Raw genomic sequence first — 20,926 nt, forward strand, 5'->3', positions numbered from 1 at the left:
TGCACTCCAGTCTGGGCAACAGAGTGAGACTCCAACTCAAAAAAAAAAAAAAAGAAAGGCACCAAGTCAAATGTTGAGGATATAGCAGGGTACGAGATAGCTACAGAGGACAGAGAATTTCAGTAAATACCAGAAATAGAGTGATATGACTATGGGAGTAAAAAGTATATATCTGATCTAATCTAGAAAGGTTACGGATGGCTTAAGGTCAGACCTGAATTGTAAATAAGAGTTGGGATCTGAAATAGGGTGGGAGGAGGACAAAAGAAGTCAGCATTGTGTATAGATAGATTAAAGGAATTATGCAATTGATAATTATGGAGGCTGTACCTATAGACCACTTGTTAAGAAGTATAACAGCCTGGGTAAGTAAATAGGATAATATTCAAAGGGGATAGTATGATTTCTTATTAATTCAAAATATTTATTGAGCACCTATTATGTGGCCAGGCATTATTCTAGGCACTTGGGATGTGTCAGTGAAAAAAACAAAAATAGTTCTTGGGATTGGCAGTAGTGGGAAACTGCTAGGGGAGTGCAGGGACAGGATTGGTAGTAGTGGGAAATTGCCAGGGGTGGGGGGGGGCACACCCCATCAACAAGGGTTCCTGCACAATGAACATGTGTATCCTTAACCCTGAATTGCACCCCACATATTTAAAATAAAAAAAAAATAGTCGGGCTCGGTGGCTCAGCCTGTAATCCCACACTTTGGGAGGTGCGTGGATTGCCTGAGCCCGCGGGTTTGAGACCTGCCTGGGCAACTTGGCGAGACCTCGTCTCTACAATAAATAAAAAATTAGCCGGGTGTGGTAGCGCACGCCTGTAGTTCCGGCTACTAGGAAGGCTGAGGCGGAAGGATCGCCAGAGCCCAGCAGGTCGAGGCTGCGGTGGCTGGGAGTGGCCACTGCACTCCAGTCTGAATGACAGAATGAGACTCCAACTCAAAAAAAAAAAAAATAATAATAATAATAATAATAAAATTTACCAAAAAAACACAAATATTGGTGTCAAGTAGCAAAAAGAAAAAGTTCTTGTTCTGATGAAGCTTATGTTTTAATATAGGGTGGGAGACAATAGACAGCAAGCATAGATGATATGGTGCCTTAGAACACAGTAAGAGTTGTGGATAACGAGGACTAGGAGTCCAAGTGAGTGAGGACGATCTTAAATAGAGTAGTCAGTCAAAGATTGTCTCAGTGACAGTTCGTGATTGGGCAAAGGCTTAAAAAAAGATGAGGAAGCAAGCCTTGCAAATGTTAGGAACACATTTCAGGCAGACAGAAGAGCCAGCATTAAAGCTGGTCAGGATTGTGCCTGGTATATTCTAAAACAGCAAGGAGACAGGTGTAGCAGAACCAGTAGGTAAAGGGTAAGTAGTATGAAGTAAGGCCAGAGAGACAATGAGGGGTGGAGGCAGATCTTACAGGCCGCTGTGAAGATTCAGTGGAACAGTGTTCGTTTCTTCCTGTGCTAATATGCCAGAGGTCAAGAAGAGTAAGAGGTAAGAGGAGGGGAAAGACCTGATAGCCCAGCCAGAGCAGGGATAACATTAATAGCAGAGTCCTTCAGAAGGCAACAAGAGACTGGCAGAATGGGCAATCATCGTAAGGAGAAAAAAAGGCCTCGAATTTAAGAAATGTTCCAGAGCCTGCCAGGAGCACTAATTATGCTCATCTCTTAGTAACTCTTCATCCAGTGACCATCTGAATAGCTTGGCATTGGCCATGGTGGAAATATTTATACCACAGAAAAGAGAAAACAAAAATTCAGGCAATTTTTTTCTTAGTGAGTTGGCTTAGCTGCATGTGAATGATGCTTCCTCAGAGTGGTAGATAACTAGGAGACGAATATGGCTGTACCCTCAGACTAAGAGTAGATAAAGAAAGATGAAGGTCCTAATGGGTCTCTTTTCCATAAATCAACAAGGAGTTAGATCAATTATTTGGAGGAAAAAATGGCATGGGTCTGAAATAACTTGCAGGTGGAAACTGAACCTGGCCTTGCGAGAAAATAATGTAACTGCTATGCAAATGCCAGGAGAGTCAAATTCAAACAGACCACAAGGGCCCAATCTACATACATTTCTCTTCTTTCTCTAACTTTGATTTTTTGGAACTATGGGAAAATTAACTGAGCAAAGGATTTTGAAAATTTGTATTCTGGTCTTTGAAGAAAAGAGTTACAAGAGAGAGTTTAAAGTCACGTGAGAAGGCACACTCTGGGACCAGAACAGAGAAATACAGTGAAGCCAGGAGGAATCTTACAGTTTAAGCAAAATATTAAATGATGTGGCATAAAAATATTAAACTCTACTACAAATGCCTAATGCTTTTTAATAATTTAATTTTTGATAATCTTCAAAAGGATAGTTTCCTGGGTTAAAATAATTTTTTTTTCCTTCTTGGATGAAATAACTTTAGAGAGTATTTCTCTATGCTCTCTACAGGTGTGAGTTCTTTGCCTGGATGCCTTCTGGGGGAAACTCTTCTGGCTCCACGGTCACTTGCTCAGCACCAGGTACTTTCTTGTTCCTTTTGGCTAAGTGGAGACTTTGAAAGTAAAACAAGATTAAATTCTTTCAAATTTGTAACCTAGGACACAATTACGTCACAGGATGACTTTACATAAAATAAAAGATCAAGTGCTTACAAGGTTAAATTTCAGGACAGCCCTCTTGGATGCAAGATAAAGGCGGGGTGAAAAATAAAAACAAAAGTAGCCCTGTTAGGTCATTTGATCCTATACTCCGCTCAAGACTGCTCCTCTCTGACGACTGAAACAGGTTGGTCCTCTCTTTCTTTTCTCATTCTGACTTAAATGTCCTTTTTTTTTTAAGGCCTTTGTTAACTTACCAATATAGAATCTTGATGCAGAAAGTTTAAATATTTACATGTGCAAAAAATAGCTATTTGAAAACAGCTGTGCACTTTAACATTAAAATGAAAATCTTAAGAAGAAAATATGATTTCCAATATCATTACCTGTCTGTAAAACTTTGTTAATGAGAAAACAACTTTTGTTATATTATTTTTTTGGCTTTTCTTTATGAATACTAATTTTTTGTTATAATAATAACTATAAAGACACTTAAATGTGGTTTCTATGTATCTGCCAGGAGAATCATTTCTGCAATTAATTTCCATTCCTATATTCTTACTCATATTTTCAGTAAAATTTTTACTTTAAAATTTCCTTCCTTAATTTCTTATATTATTCCTTATTATCAGCTTTAAGATTTTTGTGATCTAAGAGAAGGAAAGAATATAATTCATATTATGTTAACAATTAATGTATAAGAAAAAGAAGACCAGAGTAGTCTTCCAGATTAGAACTTAAATAATCTTAATGATAAAAAGTTATTTTAAATAGTGGTTCCTGTTTTTTACATAATGAAAGCAGTTCTTCTATGTGATATCTTTCCTCAGTGCCTTTCTTACTTTGTTTTCTTATTCAGAGTTAGCAATTATGAGAATGTTCTTTTGAAAATGTGCCATAAATTAGCACACTGTTTTTACAATATGTTTATCTCTTGAAAACATTGAAAGTCATTATTATACACATTTTAAAAACGGTGAATTCTGTGCAAGCTTATCTTAATACTAATGGGGTGCTAATAGCCAATAGGATACAATAACAATGTTGAGCCAGAAGATTCCTGGCATACCATCTATCCATTCTGGAGTAACAGCTTTATACCCACTGGCAAAGCCTTTAGTTTGACAAATATTTGCTGAGCAGTTAGTGTGTGCCAGGCACATTGATAAAATTTTAATTACAGACACAATCAAACAGGTCAGACTTTGCAGAACTTAATGCCCAGAGGGACAAATAGTCTGGGAAACATCTCTTCCAGAGGAGGGAGTCAGTTCTCTGGGAATTGCTGCTGCATCAGGAGAGCCTTCTGGGGAGGCAACATCCAAGTTAACTGAGTAGGAACTGACCCTTCCAGGGAAGGACAGAAAATAGTATGACAAATAAAGGGAGAGAATGAGCAGTGGTGTAGATGGTGCTGTGGCCTGGTGTGTGCCAGCCAACTGCTGGGAAATCAATCCTATTGCTGGCTACAATAGAGGGAACAGAGTAGGTGGCAGGAGCCATTAGCATTCTGCTAAGGAGCTTGGATTGTGCCTCTCAGGTGACGTGATGTGTCTTCCAGGCGAGGAGCTAAGCAGGAAAGGACAGAGTGGCAATTTAAAGATCAAACACGCTGGTGGAAATAAAAACGCTTTTGGTAAGGACATGGTTAGGAGCAATAACAACAGTAGGAAACCTATCAGGAAGACACTATAGTCGCCCAGGTGAGAAGCATGGTTGTCCAGGTGTGCAAATGTGAGGAAGAGTGCGGAGTGCAGGAGACCTTTTGGAAGACAGAATCAGAGCTCAGCGACTGACTGAAAATCAGGAATGAAGGAAAAAGAGTAGTCAAGGATGGGGCAGGCTTACAGCTTCGGTGACTAGGGGAAGCTGGCACTACCAAGCAACAGGGTACAACAAGCAAGCAGTGCTTGCTTTCGGAGGGAAGTTGAGTAAAGGAAACCTTGTTCACTGGAAGCCAACTAATGAAATCAGTGCAAATACTAAAATAGTTTATTTAACTGATTTAAATTAAATGCATAAATAACAAAATCAAAAGTAAAATAAATTTATTTTAAATAAAAATGTTAATTTATTCTCATTTTTATTTCATTTATTGCAGATAAACTCCATAAGACTCACAAAGTTATGCGTGTAAAGATTATACCATGATTTTTTCTTCTTAGGTAAAATCTGACTGAATTTTTATATTTTAAAAATAATTTTTACATAAAAGTCTTTGCTTTTATTTAGGGCTTAATATCTAAGAACCCTCTCCAGGGTATTATGTTTCTTGTCCCTGTAAATCCCGGCTCCTGCACACAGAATTGTAAAAACGAAGGATGAATATAATGTGGCTGGCACTAAAATGTGCCAAAGAGTGGCAGATTCAGGCTGGCATGCTCCAGTAACAATCTATTCTCTAGGGAATGAACAGGTGCTGGGTAAGAACTGTTTTCTTTGAAGCAATATTAAAACAAGTATTCTGTATTCTTTTTGCCATCTAGATTGGAGCCATGGCTTTGGAACAGAACCAGTTAACAGATTACTATTATGAGGAAAATGAAATGAATGGCACTCATGACTATAGTCAGTACGAAATGATCTGCATCAAAGAAGAGGTCAGAAAATTTGCAAAAGTTTTCCTTCCGGTCTACCTCACAACAGCTTTCATCATTGGACTTGCAGGCAATTCCATAGTAGTGGCAATTTATGCCTATTACAAGAAACAGAGAACCAAAACAGATGTGTATATCCTGAATCTGGCTGTGGCAGATTTACTCCTTCTATTCACTCTGCCTTTCTGGGCTGTTAATGCAGCTCATGGGTGGGTTTTAGGGAAAATTATGTGCAAAGTAACTTCAGCCTTGTACACTGTAAACTTTGTCTCTGGAATGCAGTTTCTGGCTTGTATCAGCATAGACAGATATCTGGCAGTAACTAAAGGACCCAGTCAATCAGGAGTGGAAAAACCATGCTGGATCATCTGTTTCTGTGTCTGGACAGCTGCTATCTTGCTGAGTATACCCCATCTGATTTTTTATACAGTGAATGACAATGCTAGGTGCATTCCCATTTTCCCCCACCACCTGGGAACATCAATGAAAGCGTCGATTCAAATACTAGAAATCTGCCTAGGATTTGTGGTACCCTTTCTTGTTATGGGTGTGTGCTACCTTCTCACAGCAAGGACACTCATCAAGATGCCAAACATTAAAAAATCTCGACCCCTCAAAGTTCTGCTCACAGTGGTTATAGTTTTCATTGTCACTCAGTTGCCTTATAACATTGTCAAGTTCTGCCAAGCCATAGATATCATCTACTCCTTGATCACTGACTGTGACATGAGCAAACGCATGGATGTTGCCATCCAAATCACAGAAAGCATTGCACTCTTTCACAGCTGCCTCAACCCAATCCTGTATGTTTTTATGGGAGCCTCTTTTAAAAACTATATTATGAAAGTAGCCAAAAAATACGAGTCCTGGAGAAGACAAAGACAAAGTGTGGAAGAAATTCCTTTTGATTCTGAGGGTCCTACAGGACCAACCAGTACTTTTAGTATTTAAATGTAAAACTTCTCTGCGTTTTGCTTGGCTACACACGAATGATGATGCTTCCTCCTCAGATAAAACATCTGTATTATTCTGAAACTCAAATGTCAAATGCTGTGTTTGCAACTGACAACAAAGAAGGGGACGGGGTGAGGGGGGAAGATACGAGCCAAGAAGAGGAAACCAGATAGTAAATGTACAAACACAAAAGTTAAAATTAATAGTACAGAAAAATAGTGACAGTATAAATAAATAAAACTACTATGCTATAAAGAAGATAATCTTTGTGGTGCTGGAATAGTTTTGTATCTTGATTGCAGTACTGGTTATACAAATCTACACGTGACAAAATGACAGAGAACTATACACATTGTACCAATTTTAATTTTCTGGTTTTTATATTATATTATAGTTTTTTATATATATATATACATACACACACACATAGTATAATACAACATTGGGGAAATGAAGTGAAGGGTTCTCAGAACCACTCTGCACCATCTTTGTAATTTCCTGTGAATTTATATTAATTTCAAAATAAAAGAAGTTTTTTAAAAAAAACCCACTAGGCAAAAAAAATAAAAAAATAAAAAAAAGCAGCAGCAGCAGCTCCGATCACTAGTTAACGAGTTGCGTTAGCACAAGGGAGGGATTGGCAGTCACTAGGCACAGCCTATTTATGTAGTAACCCCTCATTTGAGCACCAAATCTCTATAATAAATACGTAAGTAATTTTTAAAAATTTGCAATGGAAAAAACTTACTATGCTACAAGTTAAGCTAAAAACGATTAATAAAAAGGCTCATGTTAAAAGGCAACTATAATGGCTTTTATTTATCAAAATGTTGATATGAGAACAATTTCCCTGCATGATTTAGCACTTCACCTCACACCAAACTTAATCTGCCTTTTTTTCTTTTTTGCTAGTTTGTAAGTAATTTTATAAAATTCCAGGAAGAATAACTAACAGGTGAAAAAGCATATAGTAAGTAAGCTTTTCTGATCCTTTCAATGCCTGGCAAGTTCTTAAACACTTAATTTGCTTCCATGATGTCAAATAAATGTTAGGTTTTTCACGCATATTCTAGATACAATCCTCAATCATTACATTTATCTAAGTTTCAATGTTTATAACTTCCTAAAGAACTCATCTATTTATGTGAGTCTATTTCTCAGGGCTGACTAAAAACCACATTATCCTATACACGTGTCTTATTTTTCATTTAAACACTCATATTTTAAAGTAATGAAAATGTGTATCACAAACTATTTTTCATAACATATAATAGCCCATGTAATGTACCCCTATTATAATTCATCTTTGGTCGACATTTCACTGGCCAAAAATAGTATTCACTAATGAACTGTAACTCTTAAACTGCAAAAAAATAAAGACATGTTTCTGTTCTTAAAAATCACTTAATCAAGACATCTTATTTTAAAATTGCTTTCCCTTTTAACTACTATTTCTAAATTGGAAAATGCTTTCAAGGCAGAATTTAAAGAATTATGATCATGAAACTAGTAACTACATACCATAGCATTATTCTGGAATGTACATGGCACAAATGAGCAATCTGTTCAGTAAAAAAATTATGCTGAACACTCACCACTACTCCACCATTTCTTGCCATTAATTACATAGCTATCGCCATCTTGTTGGATGCTGCATTCAATATTGGTGGCATCACTGGAAGCTACATCAGGTTCTATAAACAAACAAGGACTGAATGTACAGGCAGGCAGATTGCAAAGATGCTTAGATAAGGGAATGGAAACTCTTTTCTTTTTCATCTTCCAGTACTTCCCCGTTCACCCTGGTTCTCCTATAACTTACACATGGTAGGCATTCAAGAACTGTGCATTGGAAGAATAAATAAATGAAGCATACTGAACACCAGGATCAGGATCCTGAATTGCATTTTTGGCTTATTCACTGATATATGACTTGGTATACAACTAGTCACACAGTTCTTTCCTCAATCATCCAAAGTAGATAAACATATTGTTTTCTACTTCTCACAATGGACATCTGTACTAAATACTGGCAAGCCAGATTTTCCCACCATATAGTTTACTATATTAAACAACTTCTTTTTTTTTTTTTTGGTTGGAGTCTCACTCTCTTGCCCAGGTTGGAGTATAGTGGCATTCTCATGGCCCCAGCAGCCTTGATCTCCTGGGCTCAGGCGATCCTCAGCCTTCCAAGTAGCTGGAACTACAGGCATACACCACCATGCCCAGCAAATTTTTTGTTTTTGTTTTTTTTGTAGAGACAAGGTCTCACCAAGTTGCCCAGGCTGGTCTTGAACCTATGGACTCAGGCAATCCTCTCACATCGGTCTCTCAAAGTGCTGGGATTACAGGCTTGAGCCACTGCCCATGGCAAAATTTCTGTGACTTGCAAATTCCATCAGGAATGCTTTCACCAATTTTTATATTTTGCATTCATGTTTTTAATTTTTTTAATCAAGGAAAATATAGTTCATTTAGAAAGTAAATTAGAGAGAGAGAGAATAGAGATTCACCTCCCCAGGTAGGGGATGAGGCCAAAGCTCAATGAGCACATGGCCTGGCCAGTGCTAGCAAAAACAGCGGGCAATATTTTGCATTCTTCAAACCCGGCTCAACACTTAAGGTCTTCAGAAAGTTTTCCACGGGATACCCTTGGAAAGCTGCTATACTGCATGGCATTTCAGAACTGACTAGCTCTAAGTCACAGCAATCATCATTTGTTAATATGCCTGCTTGTTTAAACAGGTCCTTCAGCTATTCCTCGTGTTTTATTTCTAAAACTTGAGACTCGGTTTTTCAAAAGGGGACTGTGTACTTATTTTGTAATCCCCAGTTAGTGTTTTGTAGACAAAACATAGTATGTAGGCATTTATGTAATCCCAGCACTTTGGGATGCCAAGGCGAGTGGACTGCCTGAGCCCGCGGGTTTGAGACTAGCCCGGGCAACTTGGCGAGACCATGTCTCTACAATAAATAAAAAAAATTAGCTGGGTGTGGTAGCCTGCGCCAGTAGTTCTGGCTCCTTGGAAGGCTGAGGGGGAAGGCTCGCCGGAGCCCAGCAGGTCAACACTGGGATGGCCATGAGTGTGCCACTACACTCCAGCCTGTGCGACAAAGTGAGACTCCAATTCCACACACAAAAATATAAAAAAACCAAAATATGTAGACGTTCAATAAATACTTATTATTGATTTAAATGGAGGCCAGTTCTGCTATTACAGTAGTCTCCCCTTATCCATGGTTTCAGTTACCAGTGGTCTACTGTGTTCCGAAAATATTAAATGAAAAATTCCAGAAACAAACTATTCACAATTTTAAAATTATGTCATTCTAAGTAACAGTTGTTCTATATTACTATTATAGTTGTTATTACTATTAATAACTTAATGTTGTACCTTATCATTATTAATAAATTGCTGTGACTAATTTGTAGATTAAACTTTACGTGTAGAGTTTGGTACTAATTCCAGTTTCAGGCATCTATTGGAGGTCTTGGAATGTATCCCCCGCAGAAAAAAAGGAGATTACTATATAAATGCATACAATGTTATAGAAAATAATAAAATCTGGTCATTATTGAAAGTACTTAAAAATTATGGAAAAAATCAAATTCAGTTTAACTTTTTTTTTTGTGAGTTAGGGTCTTACTCTGTCACCCTGGCTGGAGTGCAGTGATGTGATCATGGCTCACTGCACCCGCTACCTACTGGGCTCAAGCAATTCTCCTGCCTCAGCCTCTTAAACAGCTAGAACTATTTTTGTTTTTGTAGAGACAGAGTCTTGCTATGTTGCCCAGGCTGATCTTGAACTCCTGGTCTCAAGTGATCCTCCCACTTCAGCCTTCCAAAGTGCTGGGATTACAGGTGTAAGACTCCATGTCCATCCCAAATTGTTTAATTATGAACTCAATCATGAAACAATGATGTTGCCTTTTGGAAGAGTTATTAACATGTTCCTCTGTTTTCCCACATGATTATAATTTGAGCTATAGGTCCAGAGATGGCTCTAATTTTCTGGTTTATGGAAAAGCTTAGTATTTTTTAAGTATCAATATGAAATTATCACAAAGATGAATATTTCACACATAAGGACTAAACAAGTTTTATCTTAAACATAGATAGATGGCAATTTGAGAAGTAGAAGTCAAAAGATTGTGAAACTAGATTTCCTCTGCTAATAATGCTAAAATAGGCTTGCAGAAAATGTCATCTGGCCACAGGCAAATTTGACTGAAACATGACCCACATCTCACATTTCTTCAGCTCACCACTAGGGGAGAAGGGTGGTTTGCCTTTACCTGTCATGCAGAAGCAGGAGGCAATGTTCCCTTGCAGGAGAGGCTCAAGCCACTGCTGCTTCTGCTCCTCACTTCCATACAGGTGCAATACCTCCATGTTCCCTGTGTCTACGCATAAGAAGAGGAATTTGTTTTGCACGTGAAAATCCACCAGTATGAAATTCACAACTTTATGTAGACAACACAGACGCGCATCTTTCTGAGCCAACAAAATGCCTTGAAACATATAGCAAATATAACTGACAAGAGTGGCGTGTCATAAACAGTTACAAGTACATGGCACGGAGTGCGTATCTATTCAACTTGTTTTAAATCAGACTCTTGCACAGTTCATGCAACTTGTTCTGAATCATAGACTCTGAATCTAAAACAAACAGATAAGTTTCATTAACTGTAACACAGGACTTACTTTCTCCCTCAAAAAGAATATTAAGCTGTGCTAATCTACCAGAAATTTTGTGCATGTTGATGTAACTTTGGCTCTGTTAGGTCTGTCTGGATGGAATACAGACATCTTGAGAGATTTAACTTAGACTTAATTGAATTTTCATAGGCATTTCAGTAATTATCCTTACAGTCATTGAAAAGGTGATACTGAAAACGTTTTCTCAAAATCTTCCGAGTAATTAATACTCAACGGAAAGGACTTAGACCACATTTCGAGAAACTTGATAGGAGTGAAAACCAGAGGAAGGCATTTTGATTCATGAAAAACACGAAGCATTCATTTTTAGCCGATATACTAGTGTGCCATGTCCTAAACAATACCCTCCAAGGGTTGGAGCAGCCTTTGAAGTTATCTACTGTCATTTTCTTTTCCTTTTTAAAAAATCCTCAAATCTCAAAGATATTCGATTTATTATACATGTAACCATTTTTATCAGCGTGCAGTCGCATAACGCCACCATGCCTCCCTAATTCAGTGTGAGAGCCGTGTGTGCTCACCCACTGCGATGGTCCAGCTGCTCTGTTTTCCACACTAGCAAGTAAAAGGAGCAAAACAAGCCACTGGCTCGAGTTTTTCCAAGGACTAAAGCCACTTTGTTCGGTCTTCAGATTTCTTAGCTCCTTCCTCGCTAATTCATCAGCTTCTTCTTTGCCTCCAAAACCTGAATGTCCGGGAACACGCACCCCCTGAACGCCCATGCCTCGCGTGGCTTCTCCAGCAAACCCAAGTCATCCTTGTAGACCCCCTCTTCCACCGCACTTGTCCTCCACCCGTTCTCCTTCCAACCTGGAACCCAGCTGGTCATGCCATTTATGGTGGATATGCTGTCCGTGTACAGAACCGGGGAACTGATGCTTTGAGCCCTTGCTTGTTTAGTGGCTTTGCAGGCCGCGTGGATTTCTGCTCTTGGCTTCGTCTGTCGCCCAGGAAGTCCGCCGCCTACATCGAGAGGCCGCCCGGCCCCAGCTCGTGCTCTCCTCCGCGCGATCCTGGAGCAGCAGCTGTCGGCGGACTCGACGGCGACGTCTCCCTGGGCAGCAGCAGCGTCTCTGCCGACGGAAGGGGCCGGCTCCGCGCTGTGCTGGACGCGCTTGGCTTGCGGCCCTGCGCGCCCGTCTGCGTCTTCATCCGAGGGCTCCCGGAGTCGCCTGCGCGCTTTCCTTCGTGGCGCTTCCACGTCTTCCTCTTCCTGCCCTCCAGAACCGTATGGGCCCGCAGGCCCCGCGAGGAAGGCCCAGGCCTCATCTTCCGTGGCACACTTCTTGAATCTGCGGCGGAAGCCTGCCTACCCGGGCTCCGCACTCATCGCGGGCCAGGAAGCTCTGGTCCCGCGGCCCTCGTCTCGGTCCGGAAGGTCCGGGGCCCGAGGCCGCCGGGTGGGTCAGGGCCAGCCGCCTGCGCGGCGCTCACTCCGGGAACCGGAAACGTTGGGCTCTCGCTGGGGCGGCCCGGACGGAGCCCCGGCCACACTTCCGGCGGCGGCGCGGCTGGAAGGGCACCGTGGTTTTCTGCCAAGGACTGACGTTCTGTCTTTGGCGTCTGTGAGAGATTGGCGCTTTTCCAAGTGGTGTGGGGCGCACGACAGCGAGAGCGGTGCGGAGGGTAAAAAGATAGTCCTTGTCTGAGTTCGGAGGAAGGAGGCATTTCTTTCTGTGTTTTTTTTGAGTTGGAGTCTCACTCCGTCGCCCAGACTGGAGTGCAGTGGCCGCTCCAGGCCACCACAGCCTCGACTGCTGGGCTCCGGCAGTCCTTCTGCCTTGGCCTTCCAAGTAGCCGGAACTACAAGCACACACACTACCACGCCCAGCTCATTTTTGTTTTATTGTAGAGACGAGGTCTCGCCAAGTTGCCCAGGCGGGTCTCGATTCCGCGGGCTCATGCAATCCACTCACCTTCGCCTCCCAAAGCGCTGGGATTACAGGCTGAGCCACCGAGCCCGGCCAAGAGGCATTCCTTACAGGTAGAGCAGAGCTTCTTTGCAGAGGCGGCAGCTCATAAACAGGAACTGAGTCAGGAAGGACAGGCAGAGTCTCCCTGGAGAGGAGGCCTGGCCCGAGCAAACCTGCGGAAGCAGCAACGCACGGGAAGGATTGGAGAGCAGCCAGTGGACTCCAGGACTGGGGACGGGAGGACGTGCGGGCTGACTGTTCTCGGGCGCCGCAGTCACTCCTAGCAGGGCCCCTTCGCCGAGCAGCAGGCGAGGGCTGGGCCAGAAGGTGTTTTCTTCCGGTGCTCGCGGAGGTAGACCACATCGGAGCCGTGCGGGAACACTCTCCCCCAGGTAACAACTTGGCTGACTCGGTCAGTCGCTACCGTTCAGTCTTCGTCAATGTCATTTGTGCAGTGCAGCCCATCCTGACCATTCTGTTTTAAATTGTAACCCGTATTCCCTGTCCTTCGCATTCTCGAGCGCCCTACCCTGCTCTGTTGCTTTGCCAAGGACTTTTAATATTCAAACATGCTACGTAATTTACTTATTTATTACACTTATGACCTATTTTTGTTTCCTTGAATTAGAATTAGATCCTCGAGGGCAGTCTTCTTTGCGTATTTTATTCACTTATATGTCATTTAAAGAACCTAGAAAAGTGCTTGGCATATACTCGGTAATCAATACATAATTGGTGAATGACTGGTTCATCCATTGGTCAATGAACAGTAAGTCTAACCAAAAGGCTAGAAACTCTACCCATTCTAACTAGTCATGGAAAATATCCAGTCCCCAAGCAGGAAACCAGGATCCTTATATTACCCATTCCTTTGGGGGCTACTTTCATTCACCAATACTCTTAATGTAATAATGTTAAACCAAAGGATAGTCCGATGAGGATTTCAAATCCATTTTTTATATTTAAATCAAAGTAACTGAAAAATAAAATTATACCCAAATTTATAAATCAACGACTTCGTGTAAAAAAACCTTTCTTATCATATGGAGAAATCTTAAACACGTTCAAAATATTAGAGAAAATTCTGTTTTCAATTAATGTAGCAACCTGGTGCTTGGCAGTTAAAGACATCTGGAGCAAAAAAGCATTTTCCTGTTTCTTCAGCAATCAAGGCATAGTCCACTTGGCTGAGACTGCTCACCGCTGGCAAAAACAAATTCCAGAGTCCCTCTGCTTTGGCCATCTCCTGTCAAGGTAATGAACATGCTCTAGTGATCATAATTTACCATTATCTAAAGTAACTTATTTTTTTTAATTGGTATTTATGCTTTTTGAAATCTAAAAACACTTATGGAGTTATTCATTTCACTATATCCTACAGTGTACAAAATCAAGTGGTTACTGATTTATTATATTACAACAGTTTCTTAACTGTTAAATACCTTTTCCTGCAAGCTTCCTTGGGTTTGGCTGAAAACTAAGTTTGCTACTTGAGTACTTTGTACTGAATCAGAACTATTACAAAATCTCCCATATTTGAGAATAATTATGCCAAATACACTATTTTATGTATTTTAATTTCTTGCATAAGTATTGCTGTTAAGATTTGAAAACATAACACTTGAATTCAGTCAATGTGGGACAAATGTCGTGCCTTGACTTCAGTGTCCCTTCAGTGATGGCTGCTAATGAGTTTTGATCATATTTTTGAACAGCTGTAAGTGGCTTTCTTCATCATATACCATATACAGAACACTATGTAGCCTAATTTGTATATTACAGAGTCTATTTTTTTAACTTTCTTCTTAAAAAGTTACTTTTGATATAATTATTCTCTATGTATATAGCAACAGCAACAATAAAACTAAGATCCAGGTCTCAAAAACACTTACCTATGAATTTCCAGTGTTAAAGATTTTCTTTTTCTTTTTTTTTTTTTTTTTTTGAGTTGGGCTCGCCCAGACTGGAGTGCAGTAGCTGGTCCCGGCCACCGCAGCCTCAACCTGCTGGGCTCCAGTGATCCTTCTGCCTCAGCCTTCCAAGTAGCTGGAACTACAGGTGCGTGCTACCATGCCCGGCTAATTTTTTTGATTTATTGTAGAGATGAGGTCTCGCCAAGTTGCCAAGGTGGGTCTCGAACCCGTGGGCTCAAGCAATTCACTCACCTCGGCCTCCCAAATCATGGGATTACAGGCTGAGCCACCAAGCCCGGCCAGGTTTTATTTTTCTTACCTTGAGTTTATCAATCACTAAAGGTTTTCTCCACTTGTCCATGGAATTTTCAGTTTGAGCATAGAACTCAATAACTTCCTTAAAGTAATAAAAAAATTATTAGTTAAATTAATACAAAGTAAACAATGTCAGAAACTGTCATAAACATTTTCAGCTGTTATTAAATCAGTAATATATCTTTTTGAAACCAGACATAGAGGCATAACACAATTCTAAAGGTTTGCTGATCACCATATTATACTGCCTCCATATTAGATAGTAGGGTTCCAAAATCTTACACAAGAGTTGAGTGTTCCATTTCTAGCAATATAGCACAGTAGATAGTCATAGAAACTCCTCAACTAAAAGTGCTGGATAATATACTTAAATAATTTTAAAATGTATTAATTAATGCATAGCTGCGCTGGAAGGAAAATAAAATTCCTCAGAGACCAAGAACAAAAATGTCTGACTCATAAGATATGAGCAAACACTGGAGCCAAGTTTGTCCAGGGGCTGCATGCCGATCTATACTGGCCTAAGTTTTGTTTGGGAGATAGAGTTAAATGTCCAAACATGGCAAAAGGGATAATAAGAGATCACTTCTTTCTTCCGCCGATGCCAGGATGCTTGATGGGTAAAACCTAAGTAAAAATAAATAGAACTCAATGACGACGACAACAAAAATCCACCCCTATATATATGTGGGTCTTAGTTCTGGGCAAAATTGAAAAAATAAACATTTATAACTGAGGTCTATCTTCACGCAACTTCGGGACTGAATTCACAGACCCATGGGGCTCTAAAACCTCGAGTCAGAATGTTCCTAGTGACAGTGCCTGCAAATACCTGGCAGAAGCAGAAACAAATCCTTTCTGGATGAAAGAGCTTTAAACAAAAGTTTTACGTAACTCTCACAGATAAAATTCCATTCCAAAGAACATGAGTTCAGAATGGAAAATTACTTATTATTCAAAACAAAAGAATAACAAAAAAAGTCACTATTATTAAGAATTAGCAAAAACAATAATTCAACAAAACAAAATCACAAAGACTACAGAGTAATAACCAGACACAGGATAAGAAATATTTATGTGTAATAGGTTTCATGAATAAAGGAAGAAATTAAAAATATAACAAGGGACTATCAAAAGTGACTAGGCAAATTTGAAAAAAAAAATTGAATAAAACTTAAGGAAAAGAAAACCATAGTAATGAAACTTAAAAAATTTATGGCAGTGATTCTTGAATTCTGGTGGCTATCAGAATCACTTGGGGGAACTCAGTAAAAATACAGAGGCCTAGGCTGTATCCTACTTGGGTTTCTGTATTCTTTACTAGCTCTGTAGGCTGTATCCTACTTGGGTTTCTGTATTCTTTACTAGCTCTGTAGGCAATTCTTACACCCTCCAAAATTTGTGAACTGCTGTCCTATGGATGGTTGAAAAATATATTAGATACAGTTTAAAAAATAGCACATTAGAAGAAATTACTCAGGATAGAATACAGAAATTCTAGAGATGGCAAATATGGGTGCTGAAAGGATATGATGAGTTCAGAGAGAATTCTAACGTAAGCCTGACTGGAGCCCTAAATAAAAAGAATGAGAAGAGGGGCAATATTTGTAAAACTTATTATATGTTCTTAAACCTGGTAAAGACAACAATTATCAAATTCACAAAGCATAATGAAGCCAGAGCACAGTAAAACTTCGGAACATCAATGAGAAGGAAACATTCTTAAAAGGAGAAAGAGCTTTGGCCTCCTCCCTTACCTTTGGGGGATGACTCACCTCTTTCTCTGTCTCTCTCTTTCTAATTTAGTTTTTAAATAAGCTATATTTACTAATCTAAAACAAAAAAAAAAAGAGAAAGAGGAGCGGAACAAAGAACGAACATAACCATTAAGATTGAGAACGAACTTTACATAGAAACAAATGAAGCAGAAATCATTGAAATAATAACTTCAATTGCTGAGAGAAAATAACTGGCAACGTAGAATACTATATGCAATAAAACTATCTTTCAGAATATTATATGGGCATTATTACTGTTATTAAATTACATACATAAAGTCATAACCCCCTCTCCAAAAAATGAAAAGAGAAAGTAATAAAGATAAACGTTTACTAATAAATTCTTATTAGAGGAACTTGATCCTAGAAGAAACATTTGAGTTGCAAGAAGGAATATTAAACAAGTAAAATGAGAAATATGGGTAAATCTAAATTGCGTTTTACAGTTTTCAGCCAGAGAAAACAATAACAATCTCTAATTTGTGCACCTGAAAAATCAAGAAAGAAAATATTGAATGACAGTGACATTCTCAAATATTTTGTTATTATAGCATCTCTATGCCTATTATTGCTTCTATACTCAGGATAGTAAATTACTGGGTTAAAGGCTACAGACACTGTCAAAAATCTTAATCTATATTATCAAATAATTTTCCAAAATTGTTTTACCAATTTATACTCATATAATAATGCACTTAAAATGTTCCTTTCATTGGAACATGGCTACTCTAGAGTACTGCTGGATTTAGTGAAAATCAAGAAGGTAATGAAAGGCACCATAAATAGCTCTCTTCATTTCTATCAGGAAGTCAGTTAAATTGGAAGATTTCCTTTTTGAAATTGTTTATTATTTTCATCCCTCATGCCATGAAAAAAGTCAATGCTACTGTGTTTGATAAGAAATACGTTATGCAATGCATTTATAATTTCCTCATCTCTGACTACCTCTTTATGATACTGCTGTTTGGAGGAATCATGTTATGCCAGTGTTCACATAATTATTTGAAAACATGAATTATTTAATACTTTAAGTTCTAAAGTTTATCCATTTATAGATATGCAAAGTTTATTGGTGGTATACTAGGACTCGTAATTAAATAAAATACCTTACTACAAAGACCCCTTCTTCAGTTCTTAAAGTAAGAAATCTAATATATTAGCAAAAGACAAAAGCAGAGAATGTATAGTATCTGATTGATTTTCTTAAAGATCACCTGTAGCATACTACTTCTTCATTCACTAAGATACTCATTTAGAGTGTGTTGGTTCAGAATCTTAAATCTGAGCCTGTACATAATTTTGCAATATTCATTTTTCGCTTTAAACTTAAGCCTCTTGTAAAGAAGCAACAGTTCCTCCCCAGTTCATTATTAGATTCAGTAAGGAGGTATGATTAGGTGATTAGTGTTATCAATTTGCTAAAAGTGTATTTTCAGTATGTTATATTGCCAGTTCCTGTTTTACATGCTCTTCCTTATCCATTTTAAGCAGGAAAAACTGGCTTTTAGTATTTTAATAGTTAAAGGGTTATGGTCTCATTTTGTGATATTTGAGGAGTTTCAAAAGGTCACTAGAGTAGTGTAAATGAAGCTTATTTTTTTCTAATTATAGAAAATTTGAAAAATCTGTAAAAGTATAAAGAAAAAGTCATTAAGAGTCTCAGTAGCTAAAGATATGTACTGTCAAAATGTTGATGTATTATTTGATACAATCTTATTTTCTAGACATGACCATTATAGTTTCTGTGAACTTAGTTACAATAATATTGGATAGAATTTTATATAGTAGGTTTTTCTCATTTCCATTTTGAAAAGGCTATATTCTTTTTGCCAAATATTCAAAAGACATATGCTCCACATAGATTAGTATTTTTCAGAATCATTCTACAGGATAGGACATGTTTACAGACATTGGTATGGTACAAGTTTTAAAAAGAAGGAAAAGTTTACATTATCAAATGTAGACATGTCCCAGATTTGAAAGATCTTCAAAGACAAATGATTGTAGCTTTCCTTGACACACAAAAAACTGACACTCTTCCCTTTAAAGTTTTTTTACTTATCATAAAGCACTTTATTTTACTGCAAATTCTTTGTAAAGATTTTAATAGCTGCATGGTAAGTTCAGCAGAGTATCACAACCCACCTCTGAAATTTCCCCTGTACTTGTAGTTTCCCTTGAATGCCTATCCACATTTATGAATGAAAAAACAAGCCAGCCTGGCTTCCTCTGCCAATTCTGGCCTCTCCTCTGAATGATGGGTTATAGTTGCAAGCACAAGCACACCAACAGTTAGGCTTCATTTTAGAGTGAGTAGGTAGCAGTCAGGCAGTAATTGGACAGGCTGGTAGACAAGCTAAGATTGCCACCCAATTCCCCAGTTAAAAAAAAAAAAAGCCAAAATATGGAGGGCACTAAGCCTGAGCGTATCTGAAATAGGTTATTTGCTTTTTTTAGAGTACTGTTGCAGCATTCTGTCTGAGGCAAACACCATTTTTATGCAGGTTGTAAGACCAACCCAACCAGCCTACTTGCAGTAATTCTGAAGTCAAACATCTTGATTCTTCTTCCCCTTCTCATTCTTGCTTTCCATATCAGTCAATCACAGGGACTCCATTGTGCAAAAGTGGTTACCACCTGTGCTACAGATAGATAGCTCTTATTTCAAAGTTCTTTTGAGATGTGGTTTCCTCTGTTATAGTTTATTCTTGGGTCTGATCCAAATCTAATTTCCATTCTCTTTTCAAAACCTTTAGTCCTCTGATGTGTTCTTCTCCTGTCTTCATGTACCAATTTATTTCATTTTATAAAAACTTCTTTATTGTTAATTCAATCATTTTTATTTGAGAGAAGAGAGGAAAATGTTTAATTCAGACTGCTATCCGAACCGAAAGCATTGCAGTCCCTTTGTAATACTCAAAAGTTCAGTGTTTTAAACCTCAGAATTAAACAAATACTAACTAGAGCAGAAATTATTCAAATAATTAGGTACCAGTGATACTTTTATAGAGGGTTCTATTTTATAAACAATTTCCTTAGTTTATGTAGTATTTTTTTTTTAGTTGGAGTCTCACTCTTTGTCACCCAGGCTGGGGTACAGTTGGCACACTCACAGCCACCAGAGCCTCGACCTGCTGGGCTCAGGTGATTAAGTAGTATTTTTAGAGAAACCATATTCCACTCTGTGAGCAGAGTTAATCCTAAGCCAGATATTTACTAAAAAACATGATAATTATTCATATAATTCAAGCAACTACATTACTGCTCTGTGAACACATATCAGCTCTGAACATTTCTTTTGAAAGAATTTTGGTCTTTTTCAGTTTCTTATTTGATTTTGTCAGTCTATCTGGAGACCTCTCAGAATCGCAAAAGATTTAAATGGGAATATATTATATACCCAGTCATACCTATTCATACCATAGATGAAAACCAATGCCACACAAGACCACCCAACGTGTGGCAGGGTCTGACTCGGATAATGCCACTAGCATTTCCACACCAGAGTTCGACTCATACACATACCTGGCCCCACTTCCCTCACATATTTTCATAATAGTTTTTGTCTTTTCTTCACAGCACGTATCGCCTCTCATTTAATGTCTTCCTTTCCTGCTAAAGTCTAAGCTCTACAGGAGCATAGGCCCTGTCTATCTTGTCCTTTCTTTTACATTCAGTGGCTCCAAGGTGCTTAACCTATCATTAGGTACCCAGTAGTTATTTGCTAACATTTGTTAACTGCATGAATAAATGTTCCATGTTGCCTCTCTACCCTCAATGAACTGACTGAAACTTAGTATCTTAAAATAATAGCTTATAGGAGAGAGGAATGGTAGTATCTATGAACAGCTTGAAGTAATATGTAGAAGTTTTGGGGGTTTGTCCATTTTGTATAGTCTATAGTTCTTGTTAAATTCTCAAAGATAATCCTGCACTTTGGGAGGCTGAGGTGAGTGGATTGTCTGAGCCCATGGGTTTGAGACCCGCCTGGGCAACTTGGCGAGACCTCATCTCTACAATAAATCAAAAAATTAGCTGGGCGTGGTAGTGCACACCTGTAGTTCCAGCTACTTGGAAGGCTGAGGCGGAAGGATCGCCAGAGCCCAGCAGGTCGAGGCTGGGGTGGCCGGGAGTGGC

The 20,926-nt window shown here is 38.9% G+C and overlaps 2 protein-coding genes across 2 annotated transcripts in view; one reads left to right on the forward strand and one right to left on the reverse strand.

Annotated features, from left to right (window-relative positions):
- The window catches only part of ACAD11 (acyl-CoA dehydrogenase family member 11), a 77,200-nt gene that overhangs the window by 29,191 nt on the left and 27,083 nt on the right, over positions 1 to 20,926 (reverse strand). Inside the window, exons 10-13 of the mRNA XM_008051675.1 lie at positions 15,016 to 15,093; positions 13,891 to 14,029; positions 10,447 to 10,554; positions 7,745 to 7,843 (exon numbers count right to left, since the gene is read on the reverse strand). Coding sequence (XP_008049866.1) covers positions 7,745 to 7,843; positions 10,447 to 10,554; positions 13,891 to 14,029; positions 15,016 to 15,093 — 424 coding nt within the window. The remainder of the gene's footprint in view (positions 1 to 7,744; positions 7,844 to 10,446; positions 10,555 to 13,890; positions 14,030 to 15,015; positions 15,094 to 20,926) is intronic.
- ACKR4 (atypical chemokine receptor 4) lies at positions 2,704 to 6,230 on the forward strand. The gene is made up of 2 exons (XM_008051674.2): positions 2,704 to 2,785; positions 5,085 to 6,230. The coding sequence occupies exon 2, from the start codon at positions 5,094 to 5,096 to the stop codon at positions 6,144 to 6,146; it is 1,053 nt and encodes a 350-aa protein (XP_008049865.1). The 5' UTR covers positions 2,704 to 2,785; positions 5,085 to 5,093; the 3' UTR covers positions 6,147 to 6,230.

This window comes from Carlito syrichta, unplaced genomic scaffold, assembly GCF_000164805.1.
Source record: "Carlito syrichta isolate Samal-C Ts95f unplaced genomic scaffold, Tarsius_syrichta-2.0.1 Scaffold220699, whole genome shotgun sequence".
Classification (NCBI taxonomy): domain Eukaryota; kingdom Metazoa; phylum Chordata; class Mammalia; order Primates; family Tarsiidae; genus Carlito; species Carlito syrichta.